Source organism: Apus apus, chromosome 1 (assembly GCF_020740795.1).
Source record: "Apus apus isolate bApuApu2 chromosome 1, bApuApu2.pri.cur, whole genome shotgun sequence".
Classification (NCBI taxonomy): domain Eukaryota; kingdom Metazoa; phylum Chordata; class Aves; order Apodiformes; family Apodidae; genus Apus; species Apus apus.
In genome coordinates, this window is record NC_067282.1 from 204,875,105 (window position 1) to 204,895,138 (window position 20,034).

The 20,034-nt window shown below is 53.4% G+C and overlaps 1 protein-coding gene across 1 annotated transcript in view; it reads left to right on the forward strand.

Moving 5' to 3' along the window:
* The window catches only part of LOC127386951 (collagen alpha-1(VII) chain-like), a 93,671-nt gene extending 74,990 nt beyond the window's left edge, over positions 1–18,681 (forward strand). The window contains exons 64-76 of the mRNA XM_051624760.1: positions 927–980; positions 1,652–1,705; positions 2,420–2,482; positions 3,487–3,549; positions 4,966–5,082; positions 8,208–8,285; positions 9,687–9,740; positions 12,194–12,242; positions 13,577–13,613; positions 14,891–15,060; positions 16,933–17,004; positions 18,449–18,619; positions 18,671–18,681. Of these exons, the coding sequence (XP_051480720.1) occupies positions 927–980; positions 1,652–1,705; positions 2,420–2,482; positions 3,487–3,549; positions 4,966–5,082; positions 8,208–8,285; positions 9,687–9,740; positions 12,194–12,242; positions 13,577–13,613; positions 14,891–15,060; positions 16,933–17,004; positions 18,449–18,619; positions 18,671–18,681 (993 nt within the window). The remainder of the gene's footprint in view (positions 1–926; positions 981–1,651; positions 1,706–2,419; positions 2,483–3,486; positions 3,550–4,965; positions 5,083–8,207; positions 8,286–9,686; positions 9,741–12,193; positions 12,243–13,576; positions 13,614–14,890; positions 15,061–16,932; positions 17,005–18,448; positions 18,620–18,670) is intronic.
* Positions 18,682–20,034: the final 1,353 nt, after the last annotated feature.

Here is a 20,034-nt window from a genome sequence, read left to right on the forward strand (position 1 = left end):
GGTTCTGGCCCTGCTCTGGCAGGGGGGTTGGACTCGATGATCTTCAGATGTCCCTTCCAGCCCCTAATATTTTGTCATTCTGTGACCTGCCAGATGGAGAGAGCAGGGAGCAAAGCAACCATGTACTAAAGCTCTCATGGACCTCACTTTGCTGGGACGAGCTGGTTCTCTGCCATGACACACCACCCTCCTTGGCCCCAGAGAAGTTCTTGCACAGAGATGGGAATTTGGCCCCTTGTCACTGAAAATGTGTCTGCACTGTGATGCCTGGTGGGAAAGGGTCTTCACTTCACCTTCTGCAGACAGGCTGAAATCTGCTGGTGCTTTTTCTTTTTTCTTTTCCCTTGAAAGAAAGGGGAAAAAAATTTTTTTAAGCCCCAGAAGATTTTGGGAGGGAGCAGGAAAGGAAGTCCTCACTGAAGATAATCAACATCCTCTAGATCATTCGGACAGTGCTTGAAGGATCCAGATTTTGATTGAAAGACTCAATTTCCAGGGGCAAGGACCAAGCCAAGAGCTGAGAGAGGCCACCTAAGATCTCCATGATGCAGATCCTTGTGACTCTTGCCACTCCATTAGCTCCCAAACCTGAGTGACATTCACTCCAACAGGCAGGTCCTCAAGGGTCATTTTCCAAACGCTGCCCAGGAGAAACTACAAGCCCTGTGGTGACTCCCCACAGCATTTTGTCCCACCTTGCTAGAAGCCCTGTCACAGCTGCTCATCTGCAAGGTTGCTCCCTGTCCCACCCTAGAGCTGGTTGCACTTCTAGCAGCAAGGTGACCATGATCTGCAGATTTTCACGGAGCCTGTGATGGTTAAAAAGCACAATATAACTGCAGGGTGATGCCATCACCAAGGACATGTTCTTAACCTTTCAAGCTGTGGATGATCTGTTGGTCTGTTGTGGTTTTTTTTTAATGTAGGGAGAGAAAGGTGATCCTGGGACCACTGGTGACATTGGGCAGAAAGGATCAAAGGTAGGGAATGAGTGACATCCCATGAAATCTCCATCCTTGGAGATATTCAAGAGCTGTCTGGACATAGTCCTGGTTAATCAGATTTAGGTGGGCATGCTTGAGGAGGGGAGTTGGATGAGATGACCTCCAGAGTTGCTTTCTGACCTGAAACACTCCATGGTTCTGTGAAATAAAGCTCGGGACAGACAGAGGAGAGAGCTCGAGCTCCAGGCTGGGGTGGGGCTGGTGGGGCAAGATGCTATGGGCAAGAGAAAAGAGGTTGGAGCCCTAGATCTGGGCCAGGCTTGTGCCCTCCAGAGTTCTTCCCTCTGGCCCTCACCTTGATTTCTCATCAGCTCCCGTGATGCTTTAGAACACGAGTCTGATGAGAAGTGGCTGAGGGAACCGGGGTGTTTTAGTCTGAAGATAATGAGGCTGAGGGGGAGGTTGAGGTGGGATCTGGGGAACAATTCCTTCCTGGCAAGGGTTGTCAGGGCCTGGCCCAGGCTGCCCAGGGCAGGGGGGGAGTCCCCATCCCTGGGGGGGTTTCCAAGCCCTGGAGATGGTGCTGAGGGATGTGGGGAAGTGGTGGCCTTGGCAGGGCTGGGGGAACAGTTGGACTGGGGGATCTGAAAGTCTTTTCCAGCCCAAGCAATTCTGTGCTGCTGTTCTAGGATCTCCTTTCTCCTCAGGGCTTACGAGGGCTCCCAGGACGTGCTGGTGCCCCTGGAGCTGAGGGCAGCAAGGTGAGCTCAGCCCAGGTGTCCACCCTGCTCTGACTGCCCCATTTCCAGCAGCGTCTCCCACTCCTCCCTAGGAAGGCACAACTCCTGGAGAAACCACCTCAAAAATGCCAGGAGAAGTCCCTTCTCAGTGGCTTGGGGCTGCGGGGGGACAGGGAGCCACAGATGGGGTGGTTGTAGGGCTTGCAGGGAACTTTTGGATAATCTGAGGTGAAAAAAAAAACCAAAAAAGATAACAAACTGAACAGACTTTGCCCAAATCCCCTCCTGGCCTGTGGCCTAGCAACTGCCTGACCTCAATTTGCTGTTACTGCTCCAACTGGCAGCACTGCTGGTCCTTCCTCCATAAAGAGGGATAATTGCCCCTTAATGGTCTCTTTATGAAAGGGTTTTGAGAAGCTTGAGAAGAAGTTAAGGGAGCTGTTGGTAGCTGAGCCAATGGGAGCTGTTGTTCTTCTTCTTCTTGTTGTTACTTTTCCATCATCAGCCTGGCCTGTTGGGTAAATGAAGTGTTGTTGAGTGAACTTCCCACCTTCCTTGCCCTGGAGTCAGGGCAGGCTGAACTTTATCCTGGTCTGAAGCAGGAGTTTTGTCTTGGGCATTCTGTTGCCAGGAGTGGGAACGTGTTCCCCTCTGGAGCACCACTTGCCACGTTGGAGTCAGCTTGCCCTATATTTTAGGGGTTGTTTGGGCTTCCACTGCTTTTTTCCTCCACAGGGAGAAGCTGGCAGGCCTGGAAAAGCAGGAATCCCAGGTTTGGATGGACGATACGGGCCAAAGGTGAATATCTAAGTGATGTTTCTGCCTACAAGTAAGTGGTGTCCTGAAAACTGGGCAGATGCTGTAAAACTACCTCTGCAACGTGATTCTTTCTTTCAAAAGGCACTAGGAAACAGCCTCAAGTTGTGCCAGGAAAGGTTTAGGTCCGATGTTAGGAACAATTTCTTCATCAAAAGGGTTGCCAACCACTGGAACAGGCCACCCAGGGCAGTGGTGGAGTCACCATCTCTGGAGGGATTTCAAAGCCATGTAGGTGTGGTGCTGAGGGACCCGGTTTAGGGGTGCCCTTGGCAGTGTTTGGTTAAGGGCTGGACTTGATGGTGCTAAAGGTGTTTTCCAATCAAAATGATTCTGTGATTCTAAATGGAGTTATTCTGAATCTGTTCCTAAAAGCCAGCATAGGTCTGGGTGAAGATGCTTGGACATCTGACATGGGGACCTTCACTTGCCTCTGCAAAGCTCAACCAGGTTCATTCACCTCTGCCCTGATGCTGCACAGGCCCCATTGCACATATGAAGTGATGGAACCTTAAAGATCATCTAGATCCAACCCCCCTGCATGGGCAGGGACACCTCCCACCATTCCAGGCTGCTCCAAGCCCCATCCAACCTGCCCTTCAACACTGCCAGGGATGGGGCAGCCACAGCTTCCCTGGGCAACCTGGGCCAGGCTCTCCCCACCCTCACAGCCCAGAATTTCTCCCTCACATCTCAGCTCCAGCTCCCTCTGCCAGCTGCAAACCCTTCCCCCTGCTCCCATCCCTCCCTGCCCTTGTCCCAAGCCCCTCCCCAGCTTTCCTGGAGCCCCTTCAGGCACTGGAAGGTGCTCTCAGGTCTCCCTGGAGCCTTCTCTTCTCCAGGCTCAACACCCCAACTCTCCCAGCCTGTCTCCAGAGCAGAGCTGCTCCAGCCCTCCCAGCATCTCCGTGGCTCCTCTGGCCTCTCTCCAACAGCTCCATGTGTTTCTATGATTTCAGCCTTGATTTTGTCTTGGCTCCTTCCAGGGTGAACGTGGAGCTTCAGGGGACAATGGTTCCTCAGGGATTCCTGGGGAGAAAGGAGAAAAGGTCAGTACTCACCAGACTCATCAAGCTGTCTTTTATGAAAGAGTAAATCCCACATCCATCAGGTCTAGTTAACAAAATCACACACTCCCTACATCATAGGTACCCTTTCCAGTGGGCAAATGTCAAGTCTTTGGAGCATTAAGGCTGGAATTGCAGCTGGAAAGGGCAGGACCAAGGTCTCCTTAAATTCCACCTTCTGCCAATGCATGAGACAGCAGGAGGGTGCCTGGTTGGTGTGAGGAAAAGCCAACCCCAAACCCCTGAAGTGGAGTTAATGGTCAGGGTTTCTCCAACAGCTCCTTGCCCAGGGTGCCTGGGATGTTGTGGAGTCAGAAAAAGCAGACAAAGCTGCTCTCTCCTGGGCACCTTGGCCGTGGGAGTGGGGAGGGTCTCCAAGCTGACCTGCTCCTGGGCTCTGCCCTCAGCTCCCCGAGGAAGCCCCACCTTGATCACTCCCCACTCCCCATCTTCCTTCTTGCACTTCTTGGTTTTCCCATGTTTGTGCATTCCCTTGGGGTAAAAGACAAGACAAAACCAGGTTTTCGTTTCAAACAGAAACTGTTTCTAAAAAAAACCAGAGAGAGACACACAATCAGCCTCCATCAAATCCTTTTGGCATTTTCCCTTCTTGCATTCAGCTCCACCAGGTGGTCTCCAGCTGACTCGGGGTCAGTTCTTCTGGTCCTCATCCTCTGATGGTCATCTGTGACCATAGAATCATGGAATCACAGGATCACAGGGGTTGGAAGGGACCTCGAAAGATCATCTAATCCAACCCCCCTGCCAGAGCAGGGTCACCCAGAGCACATCACACAGGAACCATCCAGACAACAAAGAGCCCTTCTCTTGTCAACAACCCTCCCCACCCCGTCTCTCCAAAAGGGTGGATGGTTGGAGGCTGGGAGGTTGTTTCTGAGGAGATATCACAGCCTTCCTCTCCCGTTGTCTTCCTCTCCCACAAACACCTGCTCTTTGGCCACTGCTGAAGGTCGGGTGTTGGTCTGATTGGAGGTCTTCCCTTCTGCTGTGTTTCAAGGGAGATTTTTCTCCTCACAGCAGCTCCAGGAGAAAACACCACGGTGCAGATGAGTAGGAAATGTCTAGGTCAGCTCTTGGGAGCTCCTTTTCTCCTCCTCGGGAGTCACATTTTGTTCCAGGGCTACAGAGTAAATACGCAGGGAGATCTGGGCAGTAGAAATATTTGGGCATCATCCCAGAGCACGTCCATGTCACCAAGCAGTGGAGTACCTTCTGGACAAGGTGGAGAGCAAAGATGAAGTGATCTCTACCATCCCACTGCTGATCAGTTCACAGTAGAACGTAATTGCCAATATCAGGGAAGTTTTGGGGTAAACGTTTTGACTGGCCCAGCTCTCGAACTACCCCTGCTTGACATGAGCTCTGAACTTCTCTCAGGGGGCCAAGGGAGTTCCTGGCTTGGGAGGCTTCAAAGGACAGATGGGATGGCCTGGGAAGCCTGGAGATGCTGGACCAGCTGGACCTGGAGGGCCGCGGGGTGAACCGGGGTCGCAGGTGAGCAGCAAGCATTGCCCTAAACCCTGGGGAGACCTGCACCTCGCACCCTCACCTGCCCTAGCACCCCGCACGTGTCCCCACCTCTTGCCAGCTGCCACCTGGGGTCTCCTACGTGGAGACAGCTGCAAACCCTGCTGCCTTGCTGTGGCATCTTGCCCGACTCCCCGCGCGTCTCGGCGCGCCGGTCGCCACCGGTTGTTTTTCTGTTTCCCCCCCCCCTTTCCTCCTCTCCTTCTTTCCCACCTGCAGCCCTCAGATCTGACCTCTCAGGGAAGGAAGGAAGACTGCTAACTTCAAATTAACAGGGCATCGACCCCGCCCCTCCTGTTGCTAATTACCCAGGGAGCAGGATGCCAGGGAGCTGGTGGCTTTTGGGCCCCGTTTGAGGGCCACGTTTAATAAGTTCCTCTGCATTCAAGACACGCTGGGGACCTTTGGAAATGTAGCAAAAAAAAAAAGAAAAGACTTGGAAAGGAGACGTGCTGATCCTGTTTCTGAGCAGGAACACGCTGCCCCCAGGTTCTGTGCTAATGAAGAGCCTCTTGCTGCTGCCAAGACGGTGAGGGGGGACGATGCCAGAGATTAATGCTCATCACCCGCCCTCGGGCAGCAGCCACCGAGTGAGGAAGAGCTTTTCAAGTGAATGGGAACTGGAAATGGAGACAGTCTTCTCATTTGTGCTGGTGGGACGGGCTGAGTTTCAGGCTTGGCCAGGAGAATGCATGAGTGACCGTGAAAGAACGGGGAACAAAAGAAAAGCTGATGTCAGGGGATGTTGGTTTGAAAACAAGGTCAGGAGGTGAAGGTCCTGGTAGGGGTTTCTTCTTTAATCTGCCATGCCCTGCTGAACTATCGTGGAATCACAGGTTTGGGTTGGAAGGGAACTCAAAGGTCATCTAGATCCAACCCCCCTGCATGGGCAGGGACACCTCCCACCATTCCAGGCTGCTCCAAGCCCCATCCAACCTGCCCTTCAACACTGCCAGGGATGGGGCAGCCACAGCTTCCCTGGGCAACCTGGGCCAGGGTCTCACCACCCTCACAGCCCAGAATTTCTCCCTCCCATCTCAGCTCCAGCTCCCTCTGCCAGCTGGAAACCCTTCCCCCTGCTCCCATCCCTCCCTGCCCTTGTCCCAAGCCCCTCCCCAGCTTTCCTGGAGCCCCTTCAGGCCCTGGCAGGTGCTCTCAGGTCTCCCTGGAGCCTTCTCTTCTCCAGGCTCAACACCCCAACTCTCCCAGCCTGTCTCCAGAGCAGAGCTGCTCCAGCCCTCCCATCATCTCCAGGGCCTCCTCTGGCCTCTCTCCACCAGCTCCATGTCCTTCCTGTGTTGGGGACCCCAGAGGTGGCCCCAGCCCTGCAGGGGGGTCTCAGCAGAGCAGAGGGGACAATCCCCTCCCTGGCCCTGCTGGTCACCCTGCTGGTGACAGCCCAGGACACACAGGGTGGTTTCTGGGCTCCAGCACATGGTGCTGGCTCCTCTTGAGCTTCTCCTCCCCCAACACCCCCAAGTCCTTCTCCTCAGGGCTGCTCTCCATCCATTCTCCTCCCAGCCTGTATTAGTGGTTGGGATTGGGCCCAAGTGCAGAACCTTGCATTTGGCCTTGTTGAATCATCTTTATGTCCTCCTCTGGACTCCTTCTAACTGCCCCATGTTCTTCTTGTGTTGGTGGCTCCAGAGTTAGGCACGGTTCTGCAGGTGGGGTCTCAGAGTTACTTCCACCAAATAACCCAAACTCCAACCACCACTGGTTTACCCTTCACCACGTGAGAAGCACACTCAGTAGTGCAGCTGCATCTGGCAGCTCAGGGCTGTGCTGCTAAAGACACACCAGTGAAAACTGCTTCTGAGGACAGAAGCTGGGGCAGTTCAGACCCATTTTCATGTGGAATTCTGAATGAGTCTGGACCTCATCAGATCAGCTTCCTGGAATTCAGAGGTCTCCCTGTCCTGCAGGACTTCTGAGTTGGGTGGTATAAAGGTGCTTATGTGGGCTTGACTGATTCTTAACCTGGTTTTCCTCCATACAGAGGAGGAGCATCATGTCTGGTGAGTCTTCACCCTGCTCCTTGGAGCCACAAACCCAAAAATACCCACCATGAGGGTTTAAATCTCAGGGAAGAGGTGATTAAGGAAAGGGAAACACAGGTGGTGCAGCTGGGTCCTTGTTGCATTGATGGTCAAACTGAGCATCTCTGTTGGGTCACCAAATAGAAGACTCGACCTAGAATAGTCTGGTCCATGGTGCCAGGGCACAGAGGGTGCTCTTGACCTCCTGCATTGCCCAGGAGCCCACAGCCACAGCTGAATCCCACCCACTGCAGGAAGGACTGCCCCCCAAGCCTCCCCCTAAAGGGGTGCAGGTGCAGACAGACCCTTCCAGGACAATAAAAAATGGATTAGATCCACCTTCAGACTGCAGCAGCATCATCCTTTTTCTCTGCCTTGCTCCCCAGGCTGCACCTTGCCATGAAAAATGTATCAAAAGCATCACAGAAGGGAGGAAGGAGCCAAAAGTAGGAAACCCACCCACCCCCCCTCATGTATGTTTAAAAAGGCTGGAAGATTTTCCATTAGCAGGTACAAGTCCTGCCTGCTCAGAGAGGTGATGAATGACTTCAGTTTGGACACTGACTAAAGAGAGTCTGGGAGATGCCACTTTCTACACCCACCCCCCCACACACTTGTCTTTCCCCTGAGTTAAAAGAGAAAGCCCCTGGGTGTGAATGGCAGTGAGGCCACCCTCAGTCCTGAGGTGGGAGGGTGTTCCCTCCATCTGAGAGCCCTTCTCCTCCTGCTGAGACTCCCTTCCTGAGTTTAGGACCAGGGCAGACAAAGACGTGGAGGGAGAAAACCACCTGCTCCCCCCACAGCATCCATCCTTCCCTGCAGAGAGGGAACAAGGGGAGTTCCTTATCCCAGGACAGAGGGGGGCAAAGCCCAAGACTCTGCCCCATCACATCTGAACTGCCTGGGGAGCACCTGAACTCCAGAGGGCTCTGAGTATCTTCTGCTTGTGCTCAGGTTGGGCTTTAGGGGGGAAAACAAACCCCAGCTGGTGGTGTGGGGTATCTCCAGAGGGTGCTTGGGAGCTGCTGATTGAGTTTCCTTCTTCCTCTCTAGGGTCCACGAGGGAAAAGAGGCCGATCTCAGCTCTGCCCCAGGGGACCCCCAGGCGTGGACGGGCCAAAAGGAGAAATGGTCAGTCTGGGGGTGAGCCAGCCTGCCCTCCTGGTGAGGCTCCTCCAGCAGTGAGGAGCTCTGCACTGGGGCTGGATCAGCCCTGGCTGCTCCAGGCTGCATTTCTGAGCTCTCATTTTGGTTGGAAAAGACCTTTCAGATCCCCCAGCCCAACCGTTCCCCCAGCCCTGCCAAGGCCACCCCTGCCCCGTGTCCCTCAGCACCATCTCCAGGGCTTGGAAACCCCTCCAGGGATGGGGACTCCCCCCTGGGCAGCCTGGGCCAGGCCCTGACAGCCCTTGCCAGGAAGGAATTGTTCCCCAGATCCAACCTCAGCCTCCCCTGGCACAACTTGAGGCCGTTCCCTCTGGTCCTGTCGCTTGTTCCTGGGGAGCAGAGCCCGACCCCCCTGGCTCCAACCTCCTCTCAGGCAGCTGCAGAGCCAGCAGGTCTCCCCTCAGCCTCCTTTGCTGCAGGCTCAACACCCCCAGCTCCCTCAGCTGCTCCTCACAAGTTCTCCAGCCCCTTCTCCTTGAGCTCCAGCCCCTTCCCCAGCTCTGGGGCCCTTCCCTGGACACGCTCCAGCCCCTCCGTGTCCTTCTTTTAGCCCAGAACTGACCCCAGGATTTGAGGTGCAGCCTCACCAGTGTTGAGGACAGGGTGACCAGGCACTTGACAAGAGCAATGCTCCCTACACTTCTGTCTCTCGAGCTGGGGCAACTGCTGTGAGCCCTACCAGATGTTTTATGGAAGACTTCTTTAGGAGCATCATCTTTCTGGGCCAGCACATCCCCACCTGTGCTTGCCATGGCAGGCCAGGAGTAAAACAACACTCAGGGCAGCACTTTTGCTACTCAGCCTTTTCATGCACATCCAAGAGCCCAAACGACCATCATAGCTTTAATGTAGGTCATTTTGATTATTTTTTTTCCTGTGCTCCTTTTTCCTTCCGAGTATTTTTAATCAACAAATCCAGTCCTCACCAGTGAAGAGCAGGAAAGCCCAGTTGGGAAACCTCAGCATCCTCCCAGGCTCCATCTTTTCAGCAATCCCTGTTGAAATCTTCTGCCTGGTCTGGTTCCCAGAGGTTCCCTGGAGGCCAGACCCTCTCCAGGTCTCCACCTCAGCCCTTGGGGTCTCTTGCAAACTCCAAAGAAACTCGACTCACATTGTAGCTGGTGACAACCTTATGGTTTGTTGAAATTCCCAAATGATCCCCCCCAAAAAAAGCTGGGACCCTGCACCCAGCTCACTTTTGTTCTTGCTTCCTTGCAAGTGGATGAGTCTGTTCCTTCATGCTCCATGAGCTACTCACTGATATCCCTTCCTGGCACATCTTTTCTTCTCTCAGGTGCACTTATTCTTGGGGCATTTAATGGTCAATCTGCTCAGCTTTTGTAATGACTTGAGTGTTTTTAACAGGGTGAAAATGGTCCAGCTGGCCAGAAAGGAGAAAAGGGAGATCCTGGTCTTTCTGTGAGTACTTCAGCTCAAGATCGAGTCCTATTACACAGGCCTGAATAGAGAAAATAGAGCAAACTGCCCCTAAAAAGGTGTAAGGGAGGAGGAAAATGCTGGAAAAACAGATTCATTCAGAGAATATCCAGGAAATGAGAGTGTTGATCATTACCCAGAGACATCAGACACGCACAGGCTGGGGCCAGAGCAGAGCTGGGCTGTCCAAAGCCAAGTTCAAACAACCACCCAGAGCCCCAGACAAATTCCCCCTCTCCCGTCCTCCCCAGGATGCTCCAAACTGGTGTTTGGCAGATCAGGTGAGCGCCAAACCCGAAGATACCAGTGATCAAAGGCTCAGAAAGAGCAGGAGAGAGAAACGTGGCAGGTTTTCAAAGCAGCTGGGGGATGGGGGGAGCTGGGGGGGGCTGGCATTGCTGCAAAATCAGATGAAATAACCACAGAAATAACTCCTGAAGAGGCAGCTGGGAAGAGGCCTCCAGAAGGTCTCACAATTGAAGCTGAACTACTGATTTCTCAAGAAAAAAACGAAAAAACAAACCTAAAATGCAAGGCAGCCCTTCAAAGAAACTCTTTATGAGTACTGGGTTAAAAAAACTACTGCCTGGAAAGAAGCAAAAAGGCAAAAGAGAAGAATCTTAAGGTAGGGGAACAGGGAGAATCAATTCAGACTCCCCAGAGGAACAAAAGGGGGGGAGTTCTGCTTCTCCTCCTGGGGAGAGGAATGAAATTCCTGCTTTAGAAAAGATCCTGCCCTGGGTTTATAAATCCAGAGGAAGGGGTGGTTGACCCACAGGGGTGAGTGAAAATCCCTGTGCAGGTCCCTAATAGTAATAATAATTAATAATAATGAAGAAGAAGAAGAAGAAGAAGAAGAAGAAGAAGAAGAAGAAGAAGAAGAAGAACAAGAACAAGAACAAGAACAAGAAGAACAAGAAGAACAAGAACAAGAACAAGAAGAACAAGAAGAACAAGAACAAGAACAAGAAGAACAAGAAGAAGAAGAAGAACAAGAACAAGAACAAGAACAAGAACAAGAACAACAAGAACAAGAAGAAGAGGAAGAAGAACAAGAACAAGAGCAAGAGCAAGAAAATAAGGCAAATGTGTTTTGTGCCACTTGGCTGATCTGACATGGTTCTTTCATCTTTCTAGCGTGTGGAGGGAGGTCAGGCAGGGTAAGTTCTAGCAAGAGTTGGGATGGGCAGGGGTGCCCAGTGTGTGGGCTGCTGAAGAGCCCAGCTCCCTACTCAGAAAGTGCCCCAAAATTTGTCATCCCTGCCAAGGATAAGAGGAGGTGACCAGGTGAAACGCAGTAGGACACCCACCATCACACATGGATGATGAGCCAGTGGCAATTGGCTGGGCCAAGGGTGGAGGATAGGTTCAAAATCCATGAGACCAGTTGTCTCATTCAGGGGAGAACAATATTAACTGGAAAAGAGATAGAGAAGAACAAGATCAGGTGAAGCTACATCTCACCTGAATCTGGTGCTACAGCCCATTTCCATGGGCCAAGCCTGCAGTGCAGTTTGAGTAGCCCCTTTGCATAGATGCAGGTGGCTTGATGAAGCTTCTCAGAGGGAGGGGACATGTGATAGGTCATGGATCTCAGGGACAGGGGCAAAAGGGTGGGGGGACACACTGGAAAGCCAACTATGACCTGAGGTGTGCCATGGTCCTCACATTGGGCTGGGGATCCCAGCTCCCTGGGGCAAGAAATGGAGTCATAGAATCATAGAATGGTTTGGGTTGAAGGGACCTTAAAGATTAACCAGTTCCAACCCCCCTGCATGGGCAGGGACACCTCCCACCATTCCAGGCTGCTCCAAGCCCCATCCAACCTGCCCTTCAACACTGCCAGGGATGGGGCAGCCACAGCTTCCCTGGGCAACCTGGGCCAGGCTCTCCCCACCCTCACAGCCCAGAATTTCTCCCTCACATCTCAGCTCCAGCTCCCTCTGCCACCTGGAAACCCTTCCCCCTGCTCCCATCCCTCCCTGCCCTTGGCCCAAGCCCCTCCCCAGCTTTCCTGGAGCCCCTTCAGGCCCTGGAAGGTGCTCTCAGGTCTCCCTGGAGCCTTCTCTTCTCCAGGCTGAACACCCCAACTCTCCCAGCCTGTCTCCAGAGCAGAGCTGCTCCAGCCCTCCCAGCATCTCCGGGGCCTCCTCTGGCCTCTCTCCAACAGCTCCATGTCCTTCTGGTGCTACAGGACAGACACGAATTTGCAAAGTGAATAATTACCCTGATGAGACACAAATCTTGAACCCAGGTCTCTGTGACACCAGCTGCACATCTCTGATCATGGCCATACCCAAGCTGAGATGGTTTCAGCTGTGGTCCCAGAGGCCACCTCTGGTGGGACAAGCAACATTGGTATGGGGCACAGAGCAGAAGGAGATGGTGGGAGGGCAGAAAACCACCCCTAACCTCTGCTTTCCCCTGTGGCACAGGAGGAAGAGGTGAAGGAGATGGTCAGGAGTGAAGTGAGAGGCAGATGTGGTAAGTCATAGAATCATGGAATCATGGAATGGTTTGGGTTGGAAGGGACCTTCAAGATCATCCAGTTCCAACCCCCCTGCATGGGCAGGGACACCTCCCACCAGCCCAGGCTGCTCCAAGCCCCATCCAACCTGCCCTTCAACACTGCCAGGGATGGGGCAGCCACAGCTTCCCTGGGCAACCTGGGCCAGGCTCTCCCCACCCTCACAGGGAAGAACTTTTTCCTCATGTCCAACCCGAATCTCCCTTCTTTAAGCTTCAAACTATTGCCACACTTGGGGCCACCACTCTGACACCTGCCAGCACCTAAATTGGAGCAATTTGAACACTGGCACATGCTGGCTCTGCACAGCAAATATCACCCATTAGCAGGAAGCAGAGAAACGTCACCTCTCCAAGCTTGGAGATGAGTTCAGGCTTCTGGGCCACAAGGTCTCTGACCTCCTACTCAAGCTCTTATTTTTTTTCCCCCTCTCAGCTCTCTTTCTATTTCTCTTTCTGTAGTTTTGTCAGCGTGTCTTTTCTCCCTGGTCATCTCCATTTCCCCACTGATTGGTGACAGGCTCTGGGTCACAGGGGGGAAAGTTTGGAGCTGAATTCTACCTGATAACAACCTTTTCATTCCTGTCTTACTTGGTGGCACTTCTTGACACACAGACCTCTCCTCTCTGGTGGCAAATGAGTGTCAACCAACCTCCCAGCTGTAACAAAACCCGTCACGGTTAGGGCTGGTTTTAACCCAGGAACCCAACATCATGAGGGTGTCAGGATTTGGGGGTCTTGTTTTCCTTGCCCTGTGGAGGTCCAGCTACCTGAAGGCCAGCAGAGCTGCCCCACTCCTGCCTCAGGGCTGGCCAGGGAGGGTTTGGGCTCATCACCACGTCCAAGGTGCTTCAGCCTTTAAGCTGGTAACACACTTGTTAGAGATCATAGAATCATGGAATGGTTTGGGTTGGAAGGACCTTAAAGATCACCTAGTTCCAACCCCCTGCATGGGCAGGGACACCTCCCACCATTCCAGGCTGCTCCAAGCCCCATCCAACCTGCCCTTCAACACTGCCAGGGATGGGGCAGCCACAGCTTCCCTGGGCAACCTGGGCCAGGCTCTCCCCACCCTCACAGCCCAGAATTTCTCCCTAAGATCTAACCACAGTTATGAGGAGTCATTTAAATGCTTTGAAGAGGGGGAAAAACAAGGAGGAAAAAAAGAGTCCATGAAATCATTTGCTGCCTGTAAAAATGAAGGGGGGGGGGAAAAAGGAAAACCTATAGAGAGAGGGAAAAAAAAAAAGCAGTAGGAAACAGACTTTGCCCTGTTTCTCTTACGTTTGCAGATCGTGGAGGTGAGTTGGGAAGGATCCTCCTGGAGAAGGATAAGGCTGCTTAGACATGCATGTGGATTCAGGCAGTAAAGGATGTTCTTCTCACCCCAAAACAGCCTGAAATGAAAAGAAAAAGATGTTGTGAATAAGTGTTTTTTCGTGGTTGTTTTTTTTTTTTCCTGTGATTCAGGACAGCAAATGAGCATGGATCACCCACTGCTCTTAGATCCTGGCTCTAGGGGACAGTTTATTGAGGGGAATCTGAGAAAACAGGGTTGAGAGGAACACCAAGAGGTCTCCTGCTTCCAGCCTCCACTGCAAGGCAGGATCAAAACTGTTCCTGACAAGCATTTCTGACACCTGGCTTTAAAAGCTGCAGCTTGAGGAACACTCCACCCTGCCCATAAAACAGATCCTGTTGCTCCACCATCCCAAACCATCATGATAAGCTCCAGCAAGGTGCCTAGAGTGGAAGCTCCCATTGTGGAGGTCTTATCCATGTGATCCATGGAGCCTGGAGGGCCAATCTGCCAACCCCAAGGTAAACCCTCCGTGTTCAGCCAGAGGCTCATCCTCCATGCTTCAGGGAGGACTTGGTTCTTCCAGGTCTTTGCCTACATGTGAGCAAGTCATTCAGGGTCTAGTTTTTCTGTGGGAATTGCTGAACTAGGTTCTGGATCTCAGCTGGCCATAGGAAGCCAGCTGAGACACCCAGTTCACATGAAGGCATCTAGAGGAACGTTTCCAGCTCTGGATCTGACCTTCATCCCTGCCCGTGTCTTGTAGGTCCATGTCTTTTCTGTCAACTCAGCTTTGATGCCTTGGTTGCCCTGGAACATCTCATCTAACCTGACTCTTTCCCTCTACATTTCTAGGCCACCCCTGCACCTGGAAAGGGTTCCTCATCACAGCTTCTTTTAATGGTTTAAACCAGGAATAGACAAAGAAGGATCTTCAGAGCAGCAATTTGACTCTAAATTGCAGCAAACTCATGTTCTCCAGGGATGGATTTGCTTTAATTTTTCCTTCCTGGTTGTTACATTATTTTATATATATAATTAGCCTTCATAACTCTTTGTTTCATAGTGTAGAAAAGCAGAACATTTTCCAAATGGTGGGTCAAGGAGCAGGATCCTTGCTCTGGATGTAAGAACCCAGTAGAGTCACAGGCCCTGGGAGTAGCTGGGAATTCTCTTGGTGTGGGATATTCCCCTCCTGCTCTGTGTTCAGAAAGCAAATCCACCAAGGTAGAGGTCACCCAAAGCATGGAGGCTTTCCAACTCTGGCACCAGATTTTATCCTCACTGACCCAGTGATTAAATCCACAGGTCTGGAGGCAGCTGAAATCAACAGGCAGCTCCAAGGGTACCTTCAGCTTCAGGAGCACACCAGGAGGGATGGTGAAAGCCAGGAAGAAATGCTTAACAGAACCCAGAGCATGACCACGTTGTTGACTATGGTGAAGCCCTTCATGGAGCCACCTTCACCTGTTGCAGGTAAGTGCAGCTACCTGCTTGTCATCTTTCCAACCATGGTAGCTGGTATGTTCTGAAGCAAACTGTGAACCCATTTCCAATGGGACTGAGCAGAAATAAGGGACTGGTGGGATTTCCAGTGAGGGCTCCCAGTGTGGCCTTGCCCCTGGGCTGAAAAGAGCTGGAGATGAGGTGAGCTTCCAGGTGGCCCTGGAAGTGATGGTGGGTGAGGAAAAAAACCAAACCTGTGGCCTCAGTGATGACCACCACTTCCAGAAGGATGTATTTTGAAAGGCTGGAAGGAGACAGCCATTTCAGAAGAAACAGCCATTAGAGAAGAGAAGGCTCCAGGGAGACCTTAGAGCAGTTTCCAGTGCCTGAAGGGGCTCCAGGAAAGCTGGGGAGGGGCTTGGGACAAGGGCAGGGAGGGATGGGAGCAGGGGGAAGGGCTTTAGACTGGAAGAGGGGAGATTGAGGTAAGACATTAGGAAGAAATTCTTCACTCTAAGGGTGGTGAGGAACTGGGATGGGTTGCCCAGGGAGGTTGTTGATGCCCCATCCCTGGAGGTTTTTAAGGCCAGGTTGGAGGAGGTTTTGTACAACCTGGTCTGGTGGTTCCCTGCTCATGGCAGGGGGGTTGGAACTTGCTGATCTTTAAGGTCCCTTCCAACCTTCATGATTCTCTGATTTTCAGTCTGATTTTATCCTCATTCCCCACCACGTCCTTTTTAACCTCCAGTAAAACTTCCCACCAGCCAGAAATTGCATCTCTGAGACCAAACACTCAAGCTATTACAGACAATTTCTACCTAGGGCCTCGTGAACCCTTTCATGGGTATAAAACGACTGATTAGAGCTAAGGAGAAAACAACCAGCTCTATTTCTGTCCCTTTGTGCTGCCCAAGAGAGAGGAGGAGAGGGGAGGGCCAAGGTCCTGCCCTGAAGTCACATTCAATAGAGACTGTATTGAATGCCAGTGATTTTGTGGCACCTTCTCACACTTCACCACCAGACAACTGGGCAGGGCAAGAGTATGATCCACTACTGGCCAAGTTTTTTGGGTATCATCAAGCTCCCAGTAGGATCTTGAGCAGCACCAGGCAGCTGAGGTGCAACCATCGTTTTGGAGGATGAAGGCTGCTCAGTCACAGGGAGGTGAATTATCTCCTGCAGCTTGCCCATGGGCTGGAGGGCAGAGTGGGTCCCCAGGAGGCTCCTTGGGATGCAGTGTCCTGGTGGAAAAAGCCCAGGAGATGACCCTGATGGATGTAGGGAAATCCACTGATGCCTGAGACTGTCCCTCTTTCCAGGGAGAGGACAGGTGGGGCAGTTTTAGCTCATCTACACTTTCTTCTGACCAGGAGCCACTGTAGTGAGCATTAGGGGAATGCTTGGCCCACCTTCCTGTAGCACAGCCCCCTTGGCACAGAAGACCTACCAGCTGGGGTTCTTCCTTCTCCAGTTCCCACGGGATTGTGGCTTCTGGGTGGCTTTTCCAGGGGCCTTATGGTCCTGCCCACCCGCTGGGACGGGGTGACAGGACTCTGCCACCAGAGGGGCATTGCTGCCAGATTCCCATCCCTCCTGCCTTCTCCAAAGCTCCCAGGCTTTACAAAGCTCCAGCCTGACCTTTATCTCCTGCAAACAACCACAAATGCATCCGTTTCCCTCTGACCAACACCCAGCTTCTCCTGCCTGAGCTGTTTCACAGCGTCGAGGAGCTTTATTGCCGCCGGGTTCTCCCTCCCCTCGGCCCCATTGCTCCCTGACATTTGTGGAGGGACCTCGTTACGGGGGTGGAAATCCATGGAAGGCTCCAAGGGTCTCTGCTGCACTGGTGGCTAATCTGTTTGCCTGCCCTCATTACGGGTGATTTCCCTTTTCCTTCCCCAGCAGCTCCCCAGGAGCAGCAGGGACGGGGTCACTCTCAGCACCAGCGCCGAGAAGCCGCCGGTCAATTACCAGGTGAAACGCACCGGATTAAGTGACATTTAGGGAAGTCACTTCTCGGGTGGGAAGGGCTTTCTGGCATCGAGATGGAAGGGACGTGGCCCTGAAAGAGCTACAAGTGCCACCAAGCAGAGGTTCAGACATGGGGGGGACTTTATAGCAGCTTTCCAGTGCCTGGAGGGGCTCCAGGAAAGCTGGGGAGGGGCTTGGGACAAGGGCAGGGAGGGATGGGAGCAGGGGGAAGGGTTTCCAGCTGGCAGAGGGAGCTGGAGCTGAGATGTGAGGGAGAAATTCTGGGCTGTGAGGGTGGGGAGAGCCTGGCCCAGGTTGCCCAGGGAAGCTGTGGCTGCCCCATCCCTGGCAGTGTTGAAGGGCAGGTTGGATGGGGCTTGGAGCAGCCTGGAATGGTGGGAGGTGTCCCTGCCCATGGCAGGGGGGTTGGAACTGGATGATGGGCCCCTCAGGACAAGAAGGACATGGAGGGGCTGGAGCGTGTCCAGGGAAGGGCCCCGGAGCTGGGGAAGGGGCTGGAGCTGAAGGAGAAGGGGCTGGAGAACTTGTGAGGAGCAGCTGAGGGAGCTGGGGGTGTTGAGCCTGCAGCAAAGGAGGCTGAGGGGAGACCTGCTGGCTCTGCAGCTGCTGAGAGGAGGTTGGAGCCAGGGGGGTCGGGCTCTGCTCCCCAGGAACAAGCGACAGGACCAGAGGGAACGGCCTCAAGTTGTGCCAGGGGAGGCTGAGGTTGGATCTGGGGAACAATTCCTTCCTGGCAAGGGTTGTCAGGGCCTGGCCCAGGCTGCCCAGGGCAGGGGGGAGTCCCCATCCCTGGGGGGGTTTCCAAGCCCTGGAGATGGTGCTGAGGGACGTGGGGCAGTGAGGACTGGGCAGGGCTGGGGGAATGGTTGGATTTCATGATCTTCAAGGTCTGTTCCAGCACCATCCATCCTACAAACCTACACAGTCAGTTTTGCACTTGGCTGCAAAGCAGCTGCTTCTGCCCCAGATTGTTGAGCTTGTGGTGAAAAAAAAGAAACAACAAAATGGAGGGTCTTTTCACCCAATCCTGCATTGTCCAGCCTCCCCAGCAAAATGCACAGTCAGAGTCTCTCAGACAACACCCCAAACACACACACACCCCCCCTCCTCCATTGTCCCAGGGGTTCCTTGGGACCAGAGACCACCAGGGTGTGCAGCACAGTGGCGGATGGTGCCAGGGGGCAACAAGGACCTTCATGCCCTTCCAGCTGTGGAAATCCACTGCTGGATCCCCCCTCTTGGTCCTTGCTGCCCCCTTTGCTCTTAACAACCCCATTGCTTTGGGTTGGGGGGCAGTGAAGCCCCTGGACCAGCCCCACACGTTTGCCCAGGGAGGTGGGACTCGGGGTGGCAGAAAGTGGCCTTTTTTTTTCCCCCTTTCCCGGCGTCCAACAGAGGAGTGGTTGGGGTGGGTGTTTCCCTGCAGCCCCCTGCCTGCAGCCCATGGATGAAGGCTCCTGCCAGCACTACACCCTGCTCTGGTATTACCACCTGGAGGCCAAGTCCTGCAGGCCCTTCCTCTTTGGGGGATGCCGAGGGAACAGCAACCGCTTCCAAAGCAAGTGGGAATGTGAGGAGCAGTGCAGAACCTCCCCAGGTAAGGCAGCCCCTGAACCCCCTCCCCCAGCCCTCCTCTTCCTCCCACCAGGAAGGAGGTGAAAGCAGGAAAACCCATCCACAACCTGCCCCATCTCCCACTGCCTCGTGGTGCCCCAGCAGGAGGGAGGTGAGAGCAGGAAAACCCATCCACAACCTGCCCCATCTCCCACTGCCTCGTGGTGCCCCAACCAGGAGCAAGCAAGGACTTGGAGGGATTCCTCTGGTTTGCAAGGTCTTTTTCCCCATCTCCCACTGCCACCTTGCTTTGGTCTCTCCCAGCCTTTCCTAAGAGCTCCTGGACATCTCCTCCCTTGGGCCACATCTGCTCGTGGGATGCAGGTGGACCTGTGGGAGATGGGGATTGTCCTCACACTGAGTCCTGATGGTTTGGACACCTTGAGCCTGGTCGCCTCATACATTCTGAGGACTGAGGTTTGCAGGAACCTGTGGGCTGGTGCCCTCTGAACCCTGGGCTGGTCCATCCAAGCATCTCTCTGGGTTCTCCAACCACCGAGAACTCCAGGCAGAACTTGGAACCGGTGGAGCTGCCCTGATCTAGACATCCCAAACACCCCTGCATTGAGGTCACACCTCATCCAAGGTTTCAATGGGCAAAACTCATTGCTGGAAGCCTCTCTGGGCTTTTGTTGCCTGATCTAGGGTTTGTGGGGTCAGCCTGCATGGCTCTTCCTCCTCTCCAGGCTTGTGGCATCTCACCACGGGGGAAAAGGTCTCCTGCTGATCCTGACAGTGGGATCTGTCAGCTCAGGTTCATTTCAGAGTTTTCAGGTGGTCTGATTTTTGGTGGTTGCATTTGAGGGTGGCACCTCCTAGGCCTGAAATCAAGACCATTGCAGGGTCGTTCATCATCCACTTGGATCCTTCCGACACACAATGGACTTTGCACAGCCTGGGCTTCCTGGGCTGCCAAGGAGAAGACAGTGCAAATATTCATTTCTCTAAGACCAGATGAGGACAGGCAAGGACACCCTGGAGAGCTGAAGTGCTCTGTGGGGAGAAGGGGTGTGTATTGACTTGACAAAAAGGAGGGACTGGCCAGAAAGGAGGAAGGTTGCCCAGGGAGGTGGTGGCTGCTCCATCCCTGGCAGTGTTGAAGGGCAGGTTGGATGGGGCTTGGAGCAGCCTGGGCTGGTGGGAGGTGTCCCTGCCCATGCAGGGGGGTTGGAACTGGATGATCTTGAAGGTCCCTTCCAACCCAAACCATTCCATGATTCTGTGCTTCTATGATTTGCTGCCCCAGTGCAACCAGCCCACACTAGCTGTCCTCTTCTGACCACCTCCACTGCAATGTCAGCATCCCTCCTTGGGCTCCATGAGGAGACCATCTTTCTTTGTTGACCATAAGGGCAATCAGGGTAGACCAGCTGGCCCATTTAGCCTGTCAGTGCCCAC